Raw genomic sequence first — 23393 nt, forward strand, 5'->3', positions numbered from 1 at the left:
TGCCATTATTTGGGGCATGAGGTAGGAAGGACACCTGCCTTCAAAGGAACAACCTCCAAGGCACAGATAGTGGAATGAATGGTCAAGAGCACAGGCTCTAGAATCAGGCTGTTGGGGTGAGAATCCAGCCTCCACTTTGGGCAAATGGATCTGTGCCTCACTTTCCTTATCTGTCAACTGGGGGCAAGACCAGCCCTGCCTTACAGGATTGTGACGGTTAAACGGATGACATACCCAGAGGGTTTAGACGTTGGCCTGGCATGCAGGAAGCATTATATAAACGTGGCTTACTAGGGAAGACAGACGTTTGCAAATAAAAGAAGAGAGTGAAAGAGAAAACGAGGGAGACGGGAGTGTGGGCTAAACGTGGACGAGCCAGTTTCGATTACACACTGGAGTTAAGATAATATGGAAAATGTCTCTTCTCACATTTCTGGCTAAAAACCTGACACTCAAGCTATGCATTAGAATTGTTTTACGATCCATCACAGGCAGTGTTAGGGTTAAAGCCTAACAAGACTTTAAACTTTACGAGCGTTTTCACTTAAAGTACCAGAATCCTTCATATTAGACTGAGGATCAAAATTCGTATCCGTCTGGCCTTGCCTCCACCTGCCCCACCAGACAGAATATAGCGGTAGAAGCAGCTCTCCCACTACGGCCATCCCTGATGCGAATTAATGGCTAAACTGTGACTTGAAATGATGTCATCTGTCCAAGAAGAGAAACAATTAATTTTAAAGGCAGACAATCCAACCCCAAAGCATCCTTAAAAGCCTCTCTGCAGTTTCATGGGGACTCCACCCATTTATCTTTTCCTTTTTAGGGAACCCAGAGCAAAACCTCAAGTTGCCCTTTTCTGTTCTTAAATGACTGGTGGTTTGCGGGAAATCTCTCAATATGGAGTTTCTGTAAATCCTCCAATCTTCAGAAACGACAGTCTTTTCACATAGGGAACTTTAAACAGCTCCACAAACTTAAAGAGCTCTGAACACAAATTACGATTCACCGTCCTGCAGGAAGAGTGGAAGTGCAGTAACAATTTCAAAGAAACGAAGGAAACTGCTGCTGAAAAAACATGCTGGCCCTCCTCCTGCGATCAAAACAGGTCAGTTCCTTAATTTTTATAAGCAAATGTCAACTTTGCCACCAACACGCTTGTCGCTGGGAGCAAAGCGCTCTCAACTGAAACCACGAACATTTGCAAAGCCCTTGCCAGGAAGCTCGAGTTCCAGTGGCTTGATAACCAACTCTTGCTCAAGCACAGATAAGACAACTGAAATTTGAGAGTGCCAAGCCACCTTCCATTCTGCCAGGCTTCTACATGCGATCCTTACACCAAGTGAAATCACAGTTAAGCAACACAGCTGGACGGTCCTAGCATCACTACGGCATGCCTTCGGTGAGCTAACACCTAAGAGCTGTCTCCATTCCTACGCAGTGCCATTTTAAGAAAAACTACATCAAATACACTTCCATACAAAATTACATCTATAGCATGACTGCTGTCCCGGATACACATCCATAGTACCAGGGGTGCCAAAAAACTGTATGCACAGGACTTGTATTTATTTATCTTTTGTTATCAGTATATATTGAGTATTACCATTTTAACACAGTTTTTTCCTTTCTTGAAATGTGTATACATTTTTTGGCACCCTCTGTATACGGATAAGTTTAAAAAGCAGGCAGTAGTGTAGACTTGAGATGTGGCACGACTCTATCCCAGGGTGTCTACTGGAGTTATTTTTGGATGAAGGAGCAGAAGGGATTTAATCTTCTTTGTGTTTTCTACATTTTCTAAATTTTCTACAACAGATAGGTTTATTTAGAGTTAGGGAAAAAAAATTTTTTTTTTTTGATCTGGGGGGAAAAGTTTAAAGTGAAAAAGCATCCAAAGAGATAAAAAGATTAGACAACAGAAGTTTACTTGTGTAATAAAAATATTTTTTTTACTCTTTCCAATGGACAAAAACTAAGAGGAAAATGGAGTAAGATTGAGCACGTTGACGTTTTCTAGATTTTAAGTTATACTAATTTTTATAGATAAAAAGTGAAGATTTTCTGTGAGTTACCCCCAAATCACTCTGACATGTGTGATCTGACTGTTACAGCAAGTTTAAAGGACTCATATGATCAAACACATGAGAATCTGGAGTTAAGGAAAAAAGAGCTGATAGATAACAGGAATTAAGTCATGCTCTATTTATACTCTCCCCTATTACAGAAAGGATTGAAGACAACTTAACCAAAATGTACAAAGGATGAAAAAAACAAGCAAGAAAATGAGGCCAAAGAAGCAGAGGAGCAGGAAAGTGGGAGCAAGGCGTCAAAATCATGGTGGGGCTGCACGCCCAGCTCTACGCCCAGGGCAAACCCCGAACCAGCCAGGGCACTCTGGGCACATGCCCACTCGCACCAGAGGCTCAGGTGGGGAGACCTATCTGCCATCACGTGACCTTCTCATGTGCTAACGGGGCCAAATTCAGCCCCAAGCCTTCCAGAGGGTCCCCAAGAGAAGTCCCAAGACCGTGTCCCCCTGTTCGGGGTTAAGTGGCTTCCAGACACTGCTCGACGGCACAGGAAGCAGCACAGAAGTGCCGAGTCCCCACAGGAAGCTGTGTGACGGGGCAGCAATCTTGGCACACCCGCCCGAAAAGCACATGCTGGACCGTTGTGTGGCGCCAGTCAGAGCAGCCGTGGGCTTGACCCTGCTCAGGCCCTGGGGAAACGCAGAGGTCGGTCTTCCAAGGCTCCCAAAGGCTGACTCAAGGCGCCTCTGGGGCGGAGGGAACACGCCCCGCAGGCTGTTCCGGGCATGATTCAGGCCTCGCCGCCGGCCTGTCTCGCTCCTGCGGGCGCTGCAGCCAGAGTATTACCTACAGGCCGCCCATTGCGCGTACGTGGTTTCCGGATATGTGGTTTCCTCTTTTAAAATCTTTACCTGTCTCACTGTGCGTGACCTTATGACGTGAGCAGTCTCAAGTTCCTTTTAGAAGGAGGTAGGGAAATATAAGAGATCACAAATGGTGGGAACATTTTTTTGAAAGAGAAATCAAATTTTCCCCTTTCCCGTTAATCCTGAAAGAGAGACTTCAGGTGAAAGCAAGCCCTGTGAGCCTTTCTTTCCTGCATAAAGCTGCTGGGGGGTGGATTACAGCTTCCCCCCTCAACAATGGCCTGGGCACCAGCCCAGGAGGCACTTCCAAGGTATCGAGAGCTCAGAGCAAGCGGCCCTCGGAGCCCAGGCTCACAGCACGCAGGCGACAGTGCCCACAAAGGCGCCTCTCTGAAAGGAAGACTTAAAATCGGGGTGTTAGGACAGAAGGCACATTCGGACCTCCTGACACCTTCCCAAAGCCTAAGTGCTGGAGGGCTAGCTGGCCACCTCACACAGTGGCGTGCTGCTCCTGCACACTTACAAGCGTAAATATGCAACGGATTCTTACCCACGCACAGACAAACTTCATTTTCTAAGCTAATGCTAAGCAAAAAAAACACACATATCGAGATCAGTGTTGTTTAATGCAAACCCTAACCTATGCTGGCGGAGCCCTTTGCCAACCGCCTTCCTCTAGTGAGGCCCGGCCTGGCCCCCAGCCCGCTGCGCTGCCAACCGCCCCCTTACCGAGCAGTTATCAAGCGCGGGGCACTGCGCCCAGGACATCGGACACTCAATCTTACGACACTCAATCTTACGACAGCTCGACGAGGTTTGTGAGGTAGCGTTACCCACACTTCACAGATGAGGAGACAGGCTCGGGGCCAGGTAAGTCGTTTGCCCAACACCACAGAGCCAACGAATGTCGAAGCCAGATCACAAACGGGGTCTGATTCTGAAGCCCCCGCCGGCCAGGTCTTGGCCGGTTCACGCTGCACGCTCGCTTCCTGGGTTCTCACCCACGCTTCTTCCGCGGCCCCTCCCCCACCGGTAAGGCCGAGAAAACAGTCATCACAGGTGAGGAGAGCGGCCACTTCCACCCGCTGCGTCTGCCCGGCTGAGATCTACCTGCCCGTCAAGGGCACCTCTTCAGGGTGGGGGCTGCGAGACTTCAAACGTTCACTTCTGAAACCCTCATTCTGATTCATTCTCTTTGCTACTCCAAATCCTGCTCAGTCATTTTCCAGCATTAGGTTGGAAACATGCAGAAGAAAGTTTAACAAACTTGCTAGGTTCCACTTCTAGGTTCCACTTTACAAAAATCATTTAAAGGCATTAATTACATTTTCAGTAATTCTCAGGTTTGGGGTTTGCAAGCCCAGAGATGCCACTCAACTGGAGCAGGCTACAGCTTGTTTTTACTCATCCCCAGACAAATGGACTCATCCACAGAAAAGTACTGCAGCTATAAACACTTTGGAAATGACACTGAATTAAAGTGAGGAGATGGATGGCTTCACTACTTGGAAATCATAACTAAGTTCCTGTTGCCCCAATTCCATCCAGAACCAGAAGCCAAAAAAACAGGGAGGCACTGCGTATTCACAAATATATAGACGCTGGGGCCCTCATATTAAAAATGCTGTCACCCAACTCTCCCGAGGATCACCTAGAAGTGTGATGTTATGGTAACTGAAGAAAATATAGTTCCAGTAATCAAATAAACATGTTTACCCCTACGTTTCCGGACAGGATTGTCACTGAAACCAGACTGATCCCTGACTCGAGCCCCAGGGAACCAAGGACCGACACGCCGTCTGTGCCCAGCAGGCCTGCAGTTACCTACCGTTTAACACATTCGCATCTGCACTCACATTTCCTTCCAAGACCTGGAATCTCCTCCTTTTTTTGTTTTAACTGTAGCTTTATTACAAAATAATTGCTCGTTGCAGAAAAACTCAAAAACAGAGAAACGTGCCAAGCAAAATATGAAAAATCACTTAGAATTATGGTGTGTGCACTCTTTCACGCTTTTTTCTTTTCCATGCTACACAGACACGTAAGTTTATTTCTATGCTGGGCATCCAACTTTATAACCTACTCTCGCTGAAATACTGTGACCCTCTCATTACAGTATTCCAGCTACATCATTTTTTATGGCTCGAGAAGTAATCACGCAATGGATAAACCAGTGAAGTCGCTTGTGGCCCCCAGCACTAATGCAGGGTACCAAAGATCCTCGGAATTTCTACTTCATACATACACCTTTGAGGACATCTTTAAGTTCCTCCGGAAAAATTTCTAGAGGAATTGCTGGATCTCAGATCCCAGCCCAATGAACGGTCCTTTCTCATCATTCCTTCCTTCCTTCCTTCCTTCCCGCTATTGCATGTTTCTGGAACCTGTTGTGGTCTCTGCTGCAAAACCTACTTATCCTTCCAGACAAAGTGAGGGAGAGAGCGTGTGGAGAGACCTTTTGGATCCCCTTCGTGCATTAATGCGTGCTCCCAGAGTAATTAGTACAGCACCCAGAGCATGAGCCCTTATCCAAAACTTACCATTTGTTTGCTTCCCTGGATGATGAACTCTGCAAGGTTAGGACTATGCCTCCCTTTTAATAATAGCAGCTTAACTACTAGATGGAGAAAAGCGAAACTGCCAGTGCGATGAAAACACCATCGCCTACTGACAACCGCGGCCACCCTCAGGGGAGTCTCACTGAGGGCTCATTCCATGGTCTGGAACCGTGACACAGAAATCGAAACTCATTTTCAGGACCGCATTTTTCACTAGTCCTCTCACACAGGTAATTCGTAATGTGCAAAGGGTTCAGCTCCGAATGTTTACAGACGGTTTGATTATTGGGATCACAGAAAGCTTTCGACACATTTTTGTCAAACTGAATTCTAGCTGAGAAAGCAAGTATTGCTCTAAACGGTGTCAAGGTAAATACGGTTTACTGAGTTCCAGAAATAAGGCGAGGCACTCTGCGAGTTGCTCATTAGTCTTGGAAAAGGAACAGGCTGCTTTCATCTAAAGCATCAGGAAGAGGCCATTAACCGGTATACAACATCTTGCAATAAGATTCCCGTATCGAAAGCTAGTGTTTCTCCAACTTTCTTCCCACAATTCCCTACAGACTGATGTTAATCTTTAATGGTGCCCTTTATCACTCCCGGGGCAAAGAAGGGAAACCATCCACCTCTTTCTTCTGAGAAAGTAAAGAAAGAACCAAACAGTTCCCCATCTTCAGCCCAGGGCAGGTAAGAATCAAGCCAAACAGAAGGTGTTGGATTAGCTCAGTGTTCTGGGCATAAAAAGGGACTAAAAAGTTAAGTATGTAAGCTTTTTATCAAACCATTCTTTAAAAAAAGGAAAATCTAAATAGCATCAAAACTCTCCCAGCAAGAACAGGTGAAGTGTAGCCAAGGAATGTTTGAAACAGGACTAACAAAGGGGCACTTGTCTACCGGATATTAAAATATTATTCAACCTCCAATAATTCCAGTGGGTGGTACTGGCATACGAACAGACAGAAAGATCAATGGAACAAAATAGGAAGTCCAGAAACATACCCAGGATTTCTGAGTGTGATGAAGATGACATTTCAAACTCGCAGGGAAATGGGAACTTATTCAACAGATGGTGTCGAGACAACGTACTAGTTGGGGGAAAATGAGGTTGAGATGATTTCACCCCTTCTAGAACTAGAAATAAAGTTGCCTTTAAAAAAAAAATCTCTCCAGGGCAATAATTTTCTGAGCTTAGGAGGGAGGGAAAAAAAAAAACCCATCTAAAATCAGAAAGAAAAAGACTGAATTACATGAAGATTTAACTTATGTATATCAAACAACATAACTAAGAAAAAAGAAAAAATATGAATTGCAGCTAGTAACACAAAGAACCCAGGCCCCTAACCAGCACAATAGATCAGTATGGAGGAATCATGGTACCATTTTAACGTGACATTACCTAGAATACAAATACTCTGCAGATGACTCAAAGCAAATTCTTTTCTATGTCTATTTGTAGAACCCCAGCTCCCCAGACCTTCAGGCATCTGTTTCAGGTAGCTTCTGCGCTCACAGACATCACCTCAGGTGTACATCTTTGCTCAATTCCTTTCTAAAGTCATTCCATTTATAAGAAGGATAGACCCACCCGTGTGTCTAAACGCTTTCTTAAAACTCTTCCTATGCAAAACCACATCCCTGTCGACCTACCTCCTTCCCCGAGTCTATTCTTCCTTTAGCCTTCCCCATCTCAATAAATGACACAACTACCCACCGCGTCTCCCAAGGCAACGTCCCAGCCGCCATCGCTGGTGACTTGTTCATCCCTCACCAGCATCCGGGCAGCACATCTACTCTGGCTGCAGCATACACCCAGGAACCGCCCCCGCCAACCCCACTGCTGCCCACTAGCCCCGGCCACCCTCCCCACCACCGGGACCACCCCCTCCTATGTCCCTGCTTCCCTACAATCCACTCTCCACACTGGGCAGCATTACCTTCTTAGGCCCTCATGCAACCAACCGCCTCCTTTCCAGCCTACACCCTCCAAAGGCTTTCTAATTCACTTAGAATAAAATTCCAGGAGCCCCGATACTATCAGGCCAACAGTCCTCTTTCTTTTCAGGTTCCTTTCCAAGCTGGTTCCTGCCTTGTAACTTATCAGCTCTTCCCTCTGCCTTGCGTGCTCACCAGCGATATTCACACAACCGGTTCCTCATTTCACGATCAGATCGCAGCCCAAACCCCACTTTCTCTGAGGCCCTCCCAACCCCATCCCCAACCACCTAACAGAGATGCCACCGCACCCTGCCCTTACTCTGTTCTATTTTCTCCGCACCCATCACTGGCTGAAACCCTCTTTTCCGTGTGTCCCTCCCACGAGAACAGCAGCTCCAGGACAACAAGCAAATTCATTATGTTGTCCCCAACACTCTGAATTCAGAGGGGCAAGGGGCCACCCATGTACTTGTTTAGCAAAGGCACAGGGCCGAAGGGTGCGTGCTGGACATTTTGAAGAATCAGGGTCATTCCTGGGAACGTAACAGCTACACTGCCTGCTCGGGGCCACGGCCAGTCCCTGATAGGCTACACTTGCGTTTTGTTCTGCCTGCTTTTCAAAATCTATTTCTTGCCTGCTGTTGACTGTCGCTGCACTGCTAAGGTCTCTTGGTGCCCGTCTTCTCACTTCCCACATATGGCAGGTCTAGAAAGTGGAAGTCTGCAGTGATGGGTCTGTCCCATCATTAAATGCACTAACTTCAGTGCCGACAGGCATATCTCCTTGAACTTTTCAAAGGCTTTTTAATTTTTATGCTCCTTTCTGGACCTCAGACACTTACTAGTCTCTAGACCTAAATCCTGCCATTTTCAATTCCCTGGCATGAAAGTACACCATCTCACTAAAACGTTGGCATCTCCTTCAACTTATAAGCCAAACAATAATTTTATTTAGAAAAGCAAAAGCAAAAAACATTGTGGAGGTTTTTCTAAGGTAAAGAACGAATCTCCCTTTTAGGGGAGATGCAAAACCGAGTACACCCAGGGCCAGACCAGGGTTCTACCTCACGTGAGATTAAGCCGACTTGTATCCCGAACTGGGCAGGAAACTTCCAATTTCAGAGCTGACGGTGGACTCAGGCCCAGGCTGCAAAGCACAGCAAAGCCATAATCATAAGTTCAGCCTATAACCTCCATCCTCATTCAGGCCTGCCCCTGAAGTTCCTCAAGGCTAAAACCGTCTTGTGCCATCGCCTGCAGCCAGTTTAAAACACAGGGTTGATAGCTGAGAAGCAGAGAACCGTAACAGGCAGGGTAGGTCCACCCTCAGGCTCCAAGTAACTGTAACTGGAGATAAAAGAAAAGGTATCCAGGACCGCTGACAGCAGGACTGGATAGGATACAATCTTTCCTGGTAAGGGTTTTCCTTTATCAGAAAGGCAGAATTGTCACAAGGAAGGAAGAAACCGGGGCCAGAGGGCACAGTGTGTTTCTACTTTCCCCAAACTGCCTGAAAGAAAACAAGTGAGATAAAATCGTACATCCAAAAAAGATGAAGTGGAGATGTGAAAAGGAGGCCTCTTTAAAAGAGGTCAAGCCTGGGCTCGAGGCCAAGGTCATCCCCAAGAGTCAGGTAGCAGGTCCAGTCTGCACTACGTTTTCTGAGTGCTGCTGGTACAATAGGACCCCTGCTGCTGTGTGTACATTGATTTTGTATTTGTGAAAATGTATTTGTTTGGGGGTGGGGGCGGCAAGGAGTCACAGCACCTATGATTTGAAAAACTACTTTGGTAATTGTCCCCGAAGTTGTGAATTCACAGGGCTTGTCATCGAATTGCAGTCACGTGGATTTACTCTGAAAACCATGCCACTGACAATTCATATAGCTCATTCTCAATTTCTGATGTGGGTATGTCTCTTGTCAAAAAGCACAATTTGCATAAAATCTCAGGTAATTCATGGTATGTCTGGGAGAAATCTTTGCAGGACCCCAAATCAGGCCCTTAGTCTACATTTACACTGGCTACATGCTAAGCTTTTCAGTCACTCAGCACCCTTCCTAGCAAAACCTGAGCTCTGAATTTACAAGATCCTAATGGAAACACCCAGAAATGGGCATCAAGGCATTGAAAGGGCAGACATTTCTGTCCTGCTCGTCCATCTTCTTTTTCAATCCTTGGCCACCTCCCTCCGAGGAACAGCGATGCATACAGGATTTTCCCCTCACAACGTCTAATGCCTGAAAATTCAGACCAGGGCTAGATTTAAAAGCTGAAGTTACGAAGGCACTGGTTCTAAATTAAGAACCAACAGCCACCAGCTTGCCTTGCTCAGCACTGACCGCTCGAAAAGTACGTTCTCAGAGAACCTCCTGGCATGGTTTGTTCTCCGTCTGGATGAATCTAAAATCTTCCCCGTACAGTAAGCATTTCTGTACTTCACACGTGTAAAGTTTCCGTTACATCCCTTAATCGAATCTATGCCCCTCTTCTATCTCAAATTCTCTCCAATACAAATCTGCCATTTCCAAATCATCTCTCTTCTCAAGACTACTTTGGCTAATCCCTTGGCTAATCCTGAACACGATTCCAGCCACTTTTATGACTCATATGGACAACTAGGGCCCAGACACTGGATAATATCACTAAACTGGGCTAGTTAACACCAAATCTACCACGGGCCAGGGACTGCTTTTCCCCAAGGTTCTCTTTCCACTGACTCAACAGACTGGTGTGGTCAGCGCAGTGGGCACCCCCTTTCATTTACAGGAGTGCCGCCAACAATGAAATCTACACGTATGCTATGGCAGGGGACTGACTAGGTTAATTTACATCAGCCCTGGTTGTGCAAGGGCAAAGGTGCAGATTTCAGAGAATCAAATAATCACCACCACTGCCACCACTATCACATGGATTGTGCTAAGAGATTTTCTAACAACCTTAGGACAGAGATATGACCCGTCAGGCCCATTTTACAAAGGAAAAAAGGTGAAGTGCTTTGCAGAGTCCGGGTGAGGACCACGCCCAGAGGGACCCCCCTGGTCCATCTGACCCCAAAGCCTGTGATCTTGAGCGTTGCGCTCACCATCCTGACTCTGACCTCGGCAGCCAAAGCCTGGCGTCACCCGAGGGGCACCCGGGGAGCCTAGGCTCTGGGAACCAGGCAAAGGCATGAGCCATGGGGATATCTGCAGGGCCGCCCACCGGGATGCTGGATGCAAGAGAGGTGCCCGGGCACCAGGGGCTCACCTGTAGACGGCCACGGCGCGGGTCTGCAAGTATTTCTGGGCGGTCATCACTCCCACGAAGAGAAAGTTCCTGTCGCGCGGGCCGCCATCCGGGGCCGGGCCCTGCGGCCAGAGCTGCGCCCCGCGCGCATCGCCGTGCGCCCCTCCGGCCTGGGAAGCCGCCGCCACCGCCTGTCCGGGCCGGCAGCCCTCGGGGCTGGCGCGGCGCCGCGGGCCCGCTCGCTTCAGCTCCGAGGCACGGGGCAGGACAAGCCGCGAGGCCAGCACGAAGCCCAGCACGAGCCCGAGCAGCACGCTGAGCCAGGCGCGCCGGCCGCGCGCGGCCATGCCCGCGCCGCTCCGCCCGCCGGGCCGCCAACGCCGCCGCAGGCTCCGCGCGCCCTCAGCCCGCTGCCCCGGCCCGCGGAGGCCAGCCCGCCCTAGCGCCGTGAAGCCCGGCCCGGGCAGCGCCGCGGCTGCCGCGGGCCCGCCGTGCCCATCGCGGCCCCCCAGCCGCCCGCAGGCCCCGCGCCGGCGCTTTGTTCCGCACGCCCACCGCCGCGGCCTGCGCCTTTAAGAGGGGACCATGCCCGGCGCGCGCCGGCGGCGGCTCGGGCGCGAGGCGGCGGCGGCTCCTCCCGCTGGCGCGCGGGGGCGCGGGGCCAGTGCGACGGCGACGGCAGAGGCCGCCGAGACCGGGCTCCCGTCCCGCCGCGCCCGCGTCCCCCGGCCGGCTCGGCTGCGCTCGCGCTGCGCCCGTCCCCGTCCTCTGCGTGGCCGGCGCCGGCGCTGCAGCTGCACATCCTCCGGCTCAGCTCGCCATTGCAACAGGCGCCCCTCACGTCACGCACGGCGCGTTATGAAGCGGCCCGGCGGCGCGGCGTCGTGGCCCCTCTCGGGATCCGTCCGCGCCGTCCGATTGGCGCAAAAGTGAATGGGGGGCGGTTCACGTGGCCAAAGTTTAACCAGAAAAAAAAAAAAAGCGCCCTCCGGTCGCGCGCAGCGCCCGCCCCGCCCGCGCGGTCTGCGGCGGGGCAGCGGGCGGAGGGGGCGTGGGGCCGGGCTCGGCGCCGGCGGGGACCCGCGACTCGGCGCCCGCTCACCCCGTTCCCTGCCCGGCGACCACGCCCCCGCCGGCCCGCGCTGGGGTTCCCGGCCGCGGCGCCGGGTCCTCCGAGGGGCCGTGGCCCCCAGGCGGCCCGGTTCTCGCCCGCTGCGTGCCCAGCGTGAACCTTAGGAGGGATTTTTGAAGAAGGGGCTTCTTGGTCCCCGAACTCTCCCCGAACGGCTGGTCCCTCCTGCAGGCACTGTCCTCAGATAAACCCACTGCCCACGCCCTGCCCTGCAGCGGGCGGCCCTCGCGGCCCCCTTCCCCGCGCCTTCCCGGTTCACACTGTAGCTTTGTTCCCGCCGGTCTGTGGGCAGGAGCGAGCACGTATAGGATCAACAGCCCCGGAGCCCTCCGAGACGTGCATGCTTGGGAGGGGACAGTCACTTACCTGTCCCCTGTCACCAGTTTGTAAGCTAAAAAAAAAAAAAAAAAAAAAAGCAAGACATATTTAATGCCCAAGCTCCTACGTAACAGTTTTAGCATTTAATGGATGTGGAGGGAATATTAGGTGACGGTCCTACTTTGGGTGGTAAGTACCACTTTTATTTACACTGTGTGGGCTGATAGTGGGCTGGTACCCGGACCTGAATCTGTCAACATTTTAACATCGTCCGTCCCTTACGAGTGCTGTGGATTTGTTCTAAAGACGGGTTTTGATTGCTGGCTTCTCTACAAGGGACTTTAAAATTTTATACGTTTAAAAAATAAAAATAAAATTCAGCTAAGGGAACCAAAGCTGAGAAAGTGCCATACGACAAATGTTTGTATAGAGTAAATGTTAATCTTGTCACTTAGTCGCCAATATATTGGGCTTTCTAATGTATCTTCGGGAGAGCAACGTCTTTTCCAGGGCCTTACAAGTTCCAACTTTCATTCATTTAATCAAAGAACCCAGGACTTAGAGACAGAAAATAAGCTTGCTCTGGGTAATCCTTGGAGCTTGCTTCATTGTTAACATGACCAAATGATGGAAATGTTACCCAATTTAGTGTGCCCGGTTGTGGGAGGTACATCATCTCGGCAATTGAATGGCGGTCACTCTTGTTTATTCTTTGGATTTTACCACTTTCTTTGGCACTTGTGATTTATGTCAAAAATAGTCCCTCACCCACCTTCCCACAGACACCCTCCCTAAGAGGTGATCCATGTCTAAAATTAAACACTTATTATGTCGTGAATACAGGATTCCAGCCCTGGTCTTGGGAAAAATACAGAACACACAACCATGAATTACAGGCTCGAAAACCATCCAAAGGGGTTTTCAGAAAGACTACAACCCACAAATGCTGAGTAGTCATGAGATTCCCCCCAATTCAGCAACACCCCCTTAATACACAATAATTTCCATCAAGTACAAATCTGGCAAGACACAGATGTTCAATTTTGTGACATACTTCATGCATTCAATATTTGCTAACCTGCTTTCTCTATATTTCTTCTTCTAGACTAAAACCCAATGACAAGAACATAAACATGTGATGAGAATTAGTATTTTAAAAATGTTCTGTCCTCCTCCAGGCCCCAGTTCCTAACTCTCCCTCAGTTCCTAGGTCAATAGCCTCACCTGCAAACCCAGTGGGAGTGTTTCCTTCGTAATATGGACAGTAAACCCTACTCTCCATAAAGGCTGAGCCCGAAGGCTTAGGGCAAGGAAAGGACAAGGAAAATATGACATAGGTGAAGCCCCCCCCCCCCAAGAAAAGCAGAGGAATGCCAGGGCAGGGGAGGGTAGTAGGCGAAGAAGGAAACTGAGAAATGGGCCAGGGGTGCCAAGGCAAGTGTAGCCTGGTGCCAGGGGGAGCTCCTGCACAGCTGGAAGGCCAAGGTGAGGCAGATCTCCTGGGGAGAGATCCAGAAGTGTCCTGGAGAGAGCCCCTGCAGAGGCCACGTTGGGGGGGGGGGCAGGGCACAAGGTCTTAGGTGGGGATTTTGCTGCCAGAGGCTGGAACCGGACTTCAGGGACAGCCAGACGCCAAAGGGCAGACAGGGCCAAAAAGGCCAGTGTGGAAACCAGCTCCAGCAGCCCCTGCACCACCAGTACTGACAAGAATCCAGGGAGAACAGCCCCCCCCCAGCCCTCCCCCCTCCCCTTCTGCCCCCCCCCCGCCTCACCCCCCACCCCCCATGCACACATGCACCCTCCCACCCTCCTCACGCCCCATGTCTCCCTCTCCTTAGTTCATTTTTAAAGGTGAGAAGTCAGGTTGATCGGATTTCATAGGCATTTCACCTCAGTAAGCTAAGAAAAGAACTTCCTCTCCGTTTAGCTGCACTAGGAGCCCTCCCTATTAAGCTGATGGAGTCACTGAGCATTTTTCTCATTTATAAAAGGAGCGTCCTTAACCATAATCAGATACACGTGTGAGGAAAACCGCAACTACAGAGTTATTCAATGAGGAGGATTCCTACTGACACACACCCCACCTGAGAGGGCATCCTGGGCCGGACCAGGGACAGGCTCCCTTCTACCCCGAGGAAGTCCCACCTGGCCAAGCTGCTCAGGGGCCCCACTCAGGGTCTCGGTTTCCTCATCTCTACCTGGGTCTTTCCATTACGTCATATTAAAAGTTGCTCCTCAGTGATTGTAGCCTGATATTTAGAAGTGTGCTCCAAAACCCCACATCATCTTAACTTCCTTTCTGTTTTCGTGCCTGCGATTCTCTCGGACATGTAATTAAACGTCATCTCTACCGACGTGACTGAACACTCACCAACTGCACTCTGTTCCCACACGTGCTCCATTTCTTTCTGTGGCTAATACATCGAACGCCTGTTACAGGTATAACGTTTCATATAATCTGCAGCAACTTCTTGGAAGCCCTTAGTAAATTCCTTAATTGTTTGTTGGCAACAAGCCGTGAGTAACTGACAGATTCCCTGTAAGTGCTTCTCTAAAGAACACACAGCTCCTGGACTCCCATCTCAAACGGGGACCCTGCAAGAAGTGGTAATAGATTTAAAAAAAACAAAAAAAAAAAAACCTTTAGGAAGGCCTCTTTTAAGAAACAGCAAATTTCAAGGAGGGAATTCTAATAATCCAACCTTCCAGAAGTCTCTGTTCATTGCCTTCGAAGGAGAAAATCGGTCATGACCACTTTACTAGTATTACTACTTAACCTTTAGTAACCCAATAAAACTTCACTTTATTATTAATGCTGTCATTTAAGGTCCTCATTAGCTAATTAATTTTGCTTGATATTTCCTTCTACTTGCAGCATTTCCAGCCCGGTGCAGGAAAGGGCAAGTGATTATGGTTTCTGTTCTGGCACCAGACACTAATGGATCCCACACTGGTTTTGCTAGAATGTTCTTCATGATTTCTTGGTCTGCTTATCAGCTCTGTCCATTCTTTCTGTCAGATACTGATTTGGTATGTGTGTGTTTCTCACACAAGAGTGTGTATGAGAACGAGACAGAGAGAAGAAATTCAGCACCACTCTGCGTGCTGGCTGGAAGGATGGAATCTTACTAACTAGAAAACGTTGGCTGCCATCAGCACAGAACTATCGGGAAACAGCCTGAATGTTCTCTGGGAGATAAGCTCACGGCAGAGGCCAAGGCCAGTCTGTGTCTAGTCTGAGACTTAATCCTTGAGTGGTAGAGAAGTTTGCCTTTCCCATGCGTTGCCCAGAAATGCCATTAATCTTTAGGTCGGTGCCAGAGTTTCCACAGCTGGGGAGTTTGCACAAAGACAAAGCTTCCATTCCACAGGAGGGAAGAGGGTGCCCCCATCTCAGAACCTGGGTCAGCGACATCACTGACCACAGTGGGGCTACACACACAGTGGGGGTCGGGCCTGGGCGCCTCATGGAACCGCTGCAGAAGTGCAGCTCAGACTCTCTTTGTTTGACTCAGGGCCTCATGACGCGTAAAATTGCTTAGGGGAAAAAAATCTTCAAGCAGCAGAAAAAAGTCTAAGCTATGAATTGAGGCAGCAGACACTCAGATTTACAAACACACAAGGTAGAATGCAAGAAGAAGCAAACATCAACACCGTGCAATCGGCTGAATGACCCCACTTCATAGATCTTTCACACACCCTGTTATTCTGCTGTCATGCCCACGCTGGGTTGCGAACGTCTTCATCACCCACCTGATGGGTGTGATGGAGCGGTTATTCTGACCTAGCAGTAGGGCCTCTGCAGGAGTTTGAAATAGTAAATAGTAATGAAGCGCTGATACACTCTGCTGGGGAGTCTGGAAAACAAGTATCTCAGACCTGCTGGGAGAGCAACGTCCTACAAACCCACTTGAAATTCCAAGTTACAAACGCATTTACTTTTGACCCAGCAATCCCACTTCTGTGAGTTTTTCCTCTAGTCTCACCAGCACAAAACGACACGTGGACAAAGTTATTCTTTGTCACATTGTTTGTCATAGTAAGAGATAAGGTCCAAGTATCCCTTTAAGGGGAATGGAGAAATAAATGTTGCTGCATCCATCAAAGAATGAAATACTCTCAGATGTAAAACAATTGAGAAGCGCTCTCTCTACTGAGATGGAAAGAGTACCACGGGTGCAGAGCAGAGAGCACGGAGTAAGAATTTTGCTGGTGTTTTTTATAACAAAACACTAGAAGGATTTTCAAGAAATAGAAATGAAACATATGGGAGCTGGTTGAAAGGAAACATGTGAGCAAGATTTCCCAACGGATACTTTTAAAACTCCGTCGGATTTTTTATTATGTGGTTGTATGATCTATTGAACCCTCCGAAAAAAGTACCAATTTTCCACAAGTTGAAGCCCTAAGATGATGTAAGCAGGGTATTGGTCACTCAGGCCATAGATTCTACCTGATGGCTTCTTTGGCGCAATTGCTTTTGTTTAACAGAAGTGGAAACTGAGGCCCGGAGAGAGGAAACCAGTTAGCCATGTGGTAAAGGCTGTCACCAGCCAATTAGCCAATACCCCAGACCAGAATCCCTCAGGTGCTAAGCAAGAATCCCCCAAATATTTTCTGTCAAGTTTAGGGCCTGGTTAAAATGTACATGTCAGAGACCTAATTGAACTTTGACTTTCCAGTTTCCTTAACATATCATTGTGAGTGTTTTTCCAGCACGGAACTATTAAGAACCTTCTCAAATCATCAAAATGCCTAAACTTCTTCACAATTCATTTCTCCGCTTGTTGTATACTTGCTCCTCCGGGTACCGGTACTTCATTCTTGGAGCTTCATAACCTTACGGCCTCTTGCCATGTTTTTCCCCAACATTTTCTTAGACTGTGACAATGGCGCCCTCTTGTGGTGTGTAGCTGTTCCTGTTAAGTGGAGGTCTCAAACTCCAAGAATAATGATCAGATATTCTTTTCTGGTTGTTAACAACCTATTTCGAATTACCGCCTTTCCCAGCATTTTCTAATTTGGCATCGTGGTCCTAGATCTGTGGCTAACTAGCTGGTGACACTGTAAAAGGAGAGGAGTTGAACTACAAACGGTCAGCTAGAGTCTACCCCTTGACTCTTGAAACTGAGAGACTGGGGGAGGTGGGGGTGGAGTCTGTAGGTTTAGCAAGCCCCCCAAGTGATTCTGATTGTCAAATAGGTTTGAGAGCTGTGGATCCCTGCTGTCATGTGCGATGGGGCTCACCTTCCCCAATGATGGACACTACCGATGGCGTACGGTCCTAGGCGCCTGCATCACCCGGGAGCGCACGCGGCGGAGTTCACACCGTCGTAGGCCCTCCCGGTGGAAGTCTGAGGTCCAAAGGTTTTCCTTTCAATTCTCCACACAATGCCATCTTTACTCTGTTTGGACGCATATGAATTGCCGGTGGCAAAGTGGCCTGGCACGCCGTGTTTGCCTTGGTTGTGTCACCAAGAAAGCCCGCTCCCCACCTGAACTCAGAGGGCACTGTGACAATGTGCCCTCTCGCCTGGCACATTGGAAGGGACGTGGCAAAGAGAACATGCTTCTATTATCACAAACTGGAAGTGGCCTTGAGACCACTGGCCCTGGTATTAGCTGCCACCGGCAGTGGTACACAGGAGGAAATTATACTGAGCTAGTACAATTTGTTTTCTTCTCTACATTTCCTGGGTTTCCTGACGTTTTCCAAACCATGTTTTATTTGGTTAAACGGGACATGAACATGTATGCCATCGTAAAATACATTTTCTATCTACATATTTAGAAGTCATAAAGCCAGCTGCTTCGGTTATGACAGAGGGGACAGCAGGAGCAAGTCCGGGAGACGGGGTCACTCGCTCAGACATGGAGCTGCCCATGTCTGGATTTAGGCCCAAACCACCTCTGCTTCATCCCTTTGTCAAACTGTGTGATGTCAAGAGAGCAAATCTGACAGGGACTCAAAGATTCCACAGAGAGCTCTGATTCCTCACCGGAGCCGTCTGTGCCACCACGGCCCAGTTAGGGGACAGAAACCTCGCCAGATATACAGAACAGAGAGAACTTTTAAAAACACTTTTATCAATATGCAACAAACTGCACATTTCAAATGTACAGTTTGATAAGTTTTGACAAATGTGAAACCATCACCACTGCTCTGGTCTGAACGTTTGTGTCCCCAGGTTCATATGCTGAAATCCTAACCCCCAAAAGTCATGATATTAGAGGTGGGGCTTTGGAGGGTGATTAGATCATGAAGGTGGAGCCCTCGTGAATGGGATTAGTGCCCCAATAAAAGCCACCCCAGAAAGCCACCGTGTGAGGACACAAGAAGGTGGCCATCTGCAAGTGAGACCTCATCTGAACCAACCACACTGGCGCCCTAATCTTGGACTGCCAGCCCCCAGAACTGTGAGAGATACACTTCTGGGGTTTACAGGCCACCCAGGCTGTGGCGCTTTGGTACAGCAGCCTGAATCCAGCAGGAAACCAGCAATTCAGGGAAGGTAGAGGCAGGAGGATCCGAGCTGGCCTGTACCACGCCAGAAGTGGGACACGTTCCCCTTACAGTACGTATCTTTCAAAAAGCAGAGACGTATAGATTGGGTTTTTCATGGCATCGCTGAGACATCCTTGCCTAAATGAAGATTCACAAAGATTTTCCTCTTCCGTTTTCTTCGGTAAGTTTTATACTTTCAGGTTCCGTATGTAGTTCTGTGATCTATTTTGAGTTAATTTCGGTAGGAGATTTGGACCAATGTTGATTTTTTCCCATACAGACATCAAATTTTCCCAGCACCGTTTATTGAGAAAGACCATCCATTCTCCACTGAATTGCATTTACAACTTTCTCAAAATCAGTTTTCCGTATGTGTTTGGATCTATTTCTAGATTCTCTATTCTGTTCCATTGATCTGTTTATTATCCATCTTGATGCCAATACCATCCTTTCTTGGTTATTGTAGCTTTATAATAGGTCTTGAAATCAGGTAATGTTATACCTCCAACTTAGTTCTCTTTAAAAGTTGTTTTGGCTATTCTAGATACTTTGTATTTCCATATAAACTTTATTTTCTTTTTACTTCTACCATTGGTTTATTAGTTTATTTTGAAACTAAAAAATTTTTTTCAATTGCAGTTGACATACAACATTATGTTAGCTTCAGGTGTACAGCAGAGTGGTTAGACATTTATATGATTTAAGAAGTGATGCCCCCATAAGTCTAGTACCCATCTGACACCACACATAGTTATTACAATATTATTGACTACATTACCTATGCTGTACTTTACATCTCTGTCCTATATGAATTTTAGAATCACCTTGTCAGTTTCTAAGAAAAAAATACCTGCTGGAATTTGGTTAGTATCTTTAAACTAACTTAGGGAGAAATGTCATCTTAATGATATTAAATCTTCTGACCTGATGAACACAATATATCTCTCTATTTAAGTCTTCTTTAATTTCCCTCAGCAATGTTTTATAGTTTTTAGCAGATCTATTTTTAAATCTATTTCATCAGATTTAAGTATTTCTTCTTTTTGATAATGAGAATACCATTATTAAATTTCAGTTTCCTGATGATAGATAGTATGTAGAAATACAATTGACTTCTGCATACACACCTCGTATCCTGCAACCATGCTAAATTCACTTAGTAGTTCTAATAACTTTTTATGGATTCCATTAGCTTTTCTACATAGATTATCAGGTTGTCTGCACATAAAGACAGTTTTACTTCTACATTTCCAATCTGGATGCCATCGATTTTTCCATACTTGTCTTATTGCATTGGCTAGCCCTTCTGGTACAGTGTTAAGCAGGAGTGTCTGATCGTGGGGGAAAGCGTTCAGTCTGTCACCATTAAGTATGTTGTTAGCTGTAGGCTTTTGGGGGATGCCCTTTATCAAGGTGAGAAAGTTCCTTTCTCTTTCTAGTGAACTGATTTTTATTGGGAATTGATAAGTTTTGTCAAGAGTTTTTTCTGCATCTGTTGAGATGATCATACGTTTTGTTTTTAGTTTTTTAATGTGGTGAATGACCTTGATTTTCAAATGATAAACCAACTCCATTTGGTCATGACATCATGAACTTTCTATTCTTTTTCTACATTGTAGGATTTTGTAAAACCCAAGTTCTCCTCTTCTACTGTGACTACAATTACAAATATATTATATCTTCTCTCTGTATCTACTATGTATCTACTACTGTCTTTACTGTGTCTTCTGTATTTTTCAGCATTTTATTTCCCTTTGCTTCATTCCAGATTATTTATTTTGATCCATCTTATACTGGAATGTATTATATAATATATAATCTAGAGTCCCCGAGAGTCTGTTGTATGTAATTATTACCTAATTACTTTTGTGGGCTGGAAAGTAGTATTTTAAAAGTTATACGTAGAGGTAATTGAAGTCTCAGACAATCATACTTCCTTCGGAGAAGATTGTGACTGTTTCTCTCAGGTGCGTGCGAAGAGTTACAATGACCACTTTAGATCAAATGCCACTGAGATTTCTCTGAGCCACCAAAGATGACAGGAAGCCAGGCTGCAAATTATACAAAGGTCTTTAGGATTTCCTTCCAGCATCAGGGTGGGGGATTTACAAAGGTTCCTACCTGTGGCAGGCCCCAGATACAGGCAGTAGTCCTGAGAGGCCAGAAAAATGCAGCTCGGCCCCTCAGACAACTCTTCTAGACTGACACATTCCCCAGAACAAACATGGCCACTAGGGCTTTGTACACCTTTTTGTGTTGTCACACCACCTTCTCAGATCTTGGCCTCATAATTGAATGATGAAAAAGAATTTATTTTAATATCTCGCATAGCTTCTTAAAGTTAGTTTTAGAAGGAAGGCTGGCCTGAATTACCCTGTCCACCATTACAGGGATGCAGTTAAGAAAAGGGAGACCACAAGAAGGGCCATTGTAGGCCTCTAGTCTAAGGTCCCTATTTTCCAATTGAATGTCACAGTGGTGAATGTCAGTTGTGAGGCACGTGTAATTTTGTGTTTGAGCCAAGCAAGCTCGAGAAGATTGTTAAGTGGTTGAAATTATATTTTTCAAAAAAATAATGGTTACTCATAAAGCGTCAAGCTCTTGAAGTTTGTGAATCAGTGAAGTCCATTTTACAAATATTGTTTGGGGTTCTCGGTTACTAGGATGGGATCAGCCTGGGAAGATTCACTGAGCCATATTGTTGTAACACATGCACTTTTCTGTAGATGTTTTCATACGTTACTAAAATGTTTACAAACCCCAAATTTCTACTTTTATTGGAATGAGTCATGTATGCACACAGGATAAAACTCGAAAGGTAGAAGGGGGTGGAAATGTAGTCTTTCTTCCTTTCAGTCTCCTTCCCCAGCAGCAACCATCACAGTGGGTTCCTTTGTGTTGCTCCAGAGATTATTCTATGCATATCCAAGCACCTGTGTGTATGTGGGTGTGTGTATATACATCACCCCCCCTTTAAAACTCAATGTCAGTACCCCACTTTTGTACACAGTAGAAATAAATCATTTCTGTGGCAATACTCAGAGTTCATTCACGGTTGCTGGCACAGTTAATATTCGGTTGTGGGAATATTCTGTAATCGGTATGAGAATATTAAATATGGAAATCTTTTGTATGATGTACCCACGGATATTCTTTTACACACCTTTTGTGTGAGTGTAGTTGAGGATAAATCTCTAGGAGGGGATATGCGGAGTTAAAGAGTGCGTGCGTACATTTAAGACTCTGATAGACATATCCAAATCGCTTTCTTGTTTGTTTTTTCAAATTGCTTTCTTTAGAGGTTGTATTTACACCACCATCAACAACATGTGAGATGTCAGGGTGTCTGGTACCCCACACCCTTGCCAACATATGTCATTTAGCTTTTTTCTTCTTTTTTTTTTTTGTTTGCCAGCTCTACAGGCCAAAAAAGGGGGAAAAGGTATCTCGTTTTATTCCTTTTATGTAGGCGAGGTTGATCATCTTTTCGTTTAGAAACCATTTGCATTTCCTTTTCTATGAAACTTACTATTTGTGTTCTTAGTGCATTTTTCTATCGACTCGTTCGTTGTCTTTTTATTGATTTGTGGTTTGCAAACATTCTTTGCCAAGTTGTTGTTTAACTTGGTGGTTGTTTTGACGAGGCAGAAATGTTTTATTCTTATGTGGCCGTATGGTCATATTGATCATTTTGTCCTTAGACATAAAGATTGCCTAGTATAAAGACGCTGATTCTTAACAAAATTACTTTAAAAAGATGAATATAAGCCCAGTAAAAATGCCAACAGTATTTTTGTTTGTTTGTTTTTAAAGAAGAAACTACACATATTTGTTAATTCTAATTCGGGAGTCTTGATTGGACAGTCTCGGAACTAAGCCATCTAAGGTAGGAGTGGGAAAGGTGAGAGAGGCCCAAAGGAATTCCAAGTTGGCAGGGTCTGATTGGGTGAAGTCTAGGTGCCCGGCCAAGCGCAAATCACTAGGCACCCCTTGCTTCTGAAGCTGTCCGCGAGGAGCGGGTCTGTGCACAAAGGTTCCGGCAAGGGGCGAATTGGGTTCCGGCCACCTGTCCGGGTTCGGTGTTCCCCTGGGGGCTTTCTGCGCCGGCGTGAGCCTCGGGGACCAGTCTGATCCTGCTCGGTCTATGGTGGTCTCCGGGTGCGCTGCGACGGTCCGTGTCTCCTGACAGGCAGAAAACAAAACCCTAGGAAGAAAAAAACGATTAGCGTCTGGTTTTCCTGTTAGGGCCCGGTTTCAATGGTAGAATAAAACGATTCACCCGCTGCTGTCCACTGAGGACTTGCACGGTTTCGGCTTTAAGGTCCCCGCCCGGCTGCGGAGAAGTCCCCCCGGGAGTCCGGGAACTGCCCCCCGGGGAGTTCTGCACGTCCGCGTCGGCCTCCGGGTAGTCGCGCGGGGTGTCTGTCTCCTTCCCGGCAGCCGCCCGAAAGTCCCAGTCCCCTTCTGCTACCAGGGTCGCGCCGTACCGGCCGGGAGCTCCGAGGTGGACGCCCCGGGCTGTGCCGGGCGAGGTTGGGCATCCGGGGGGCCGGCGGCGCGCCCTGGCAGGGCCTGGATCCGGATCCGTCCCGCGGACGTTGGCGCTGGTTGGCGGGCGCCATCTGGTGGCCGCCTTTAGGTCGGCTCCTCCCTCCCGAGCTCCGGGGCGATGGGGAAGGGATGGGATGCGGCCGCGGTGCCAGCGGGAGAGTTCCAGGAGGCCGGCGGCACTATCAGGCTCATCCCGGTCGCGCCCGGGCCTCGCCGCCTCACCCGTCCTCCGGAGATTGTACCCGCATGGTCATGGGGGGTGACCGTT

At 47.6% G+C, this 23393-nt stretch overlaps 1 protein-coding gene across 1 annotated transcript in view; it reads right to left on the minus strand.

Annotated features, from left to right (window-relative positions):
* Positions 1–10974, minus strand: part of CHSY1 (chondroitin sulfate synthase 1) — a 58601-nt gene extending 47627 nt beyond the window's left edge. Inside the window, exon 1 of the mRNA XM_033100361.1 lies at positions 10641–10974. Coding sequence (XP_032956252.1) covers positions 10641–10966 — 326 coding nt within the window. The 5' untranslated portion in view covers positions 10967–10974. The remainder of the gene's footprint in view (positions 1–10640) is intronic.
* Between the last annotated feature and the right edge of the window lie 12419 nt (positions 10975–23393).

The sequence above is a fragment of the Rhinolophus ferrumequinum genome, chromosome 28 (assembly GCF_004115265.2).
Source record: "Rhinolophus ferrumequinum isolate MPI-CBG mRhiFer1 chromosome 28, mRhiFer1_v1.p, whole genome shotgun sequence".
In the NCBI taxonomy this organism is placed as follows: Eukaryota; Metazoa; Chordata; class Mammalia; order Chiroptera; family Rhinolophidae; genus Rhinolophus; species Rhinolophus ferrumequinum.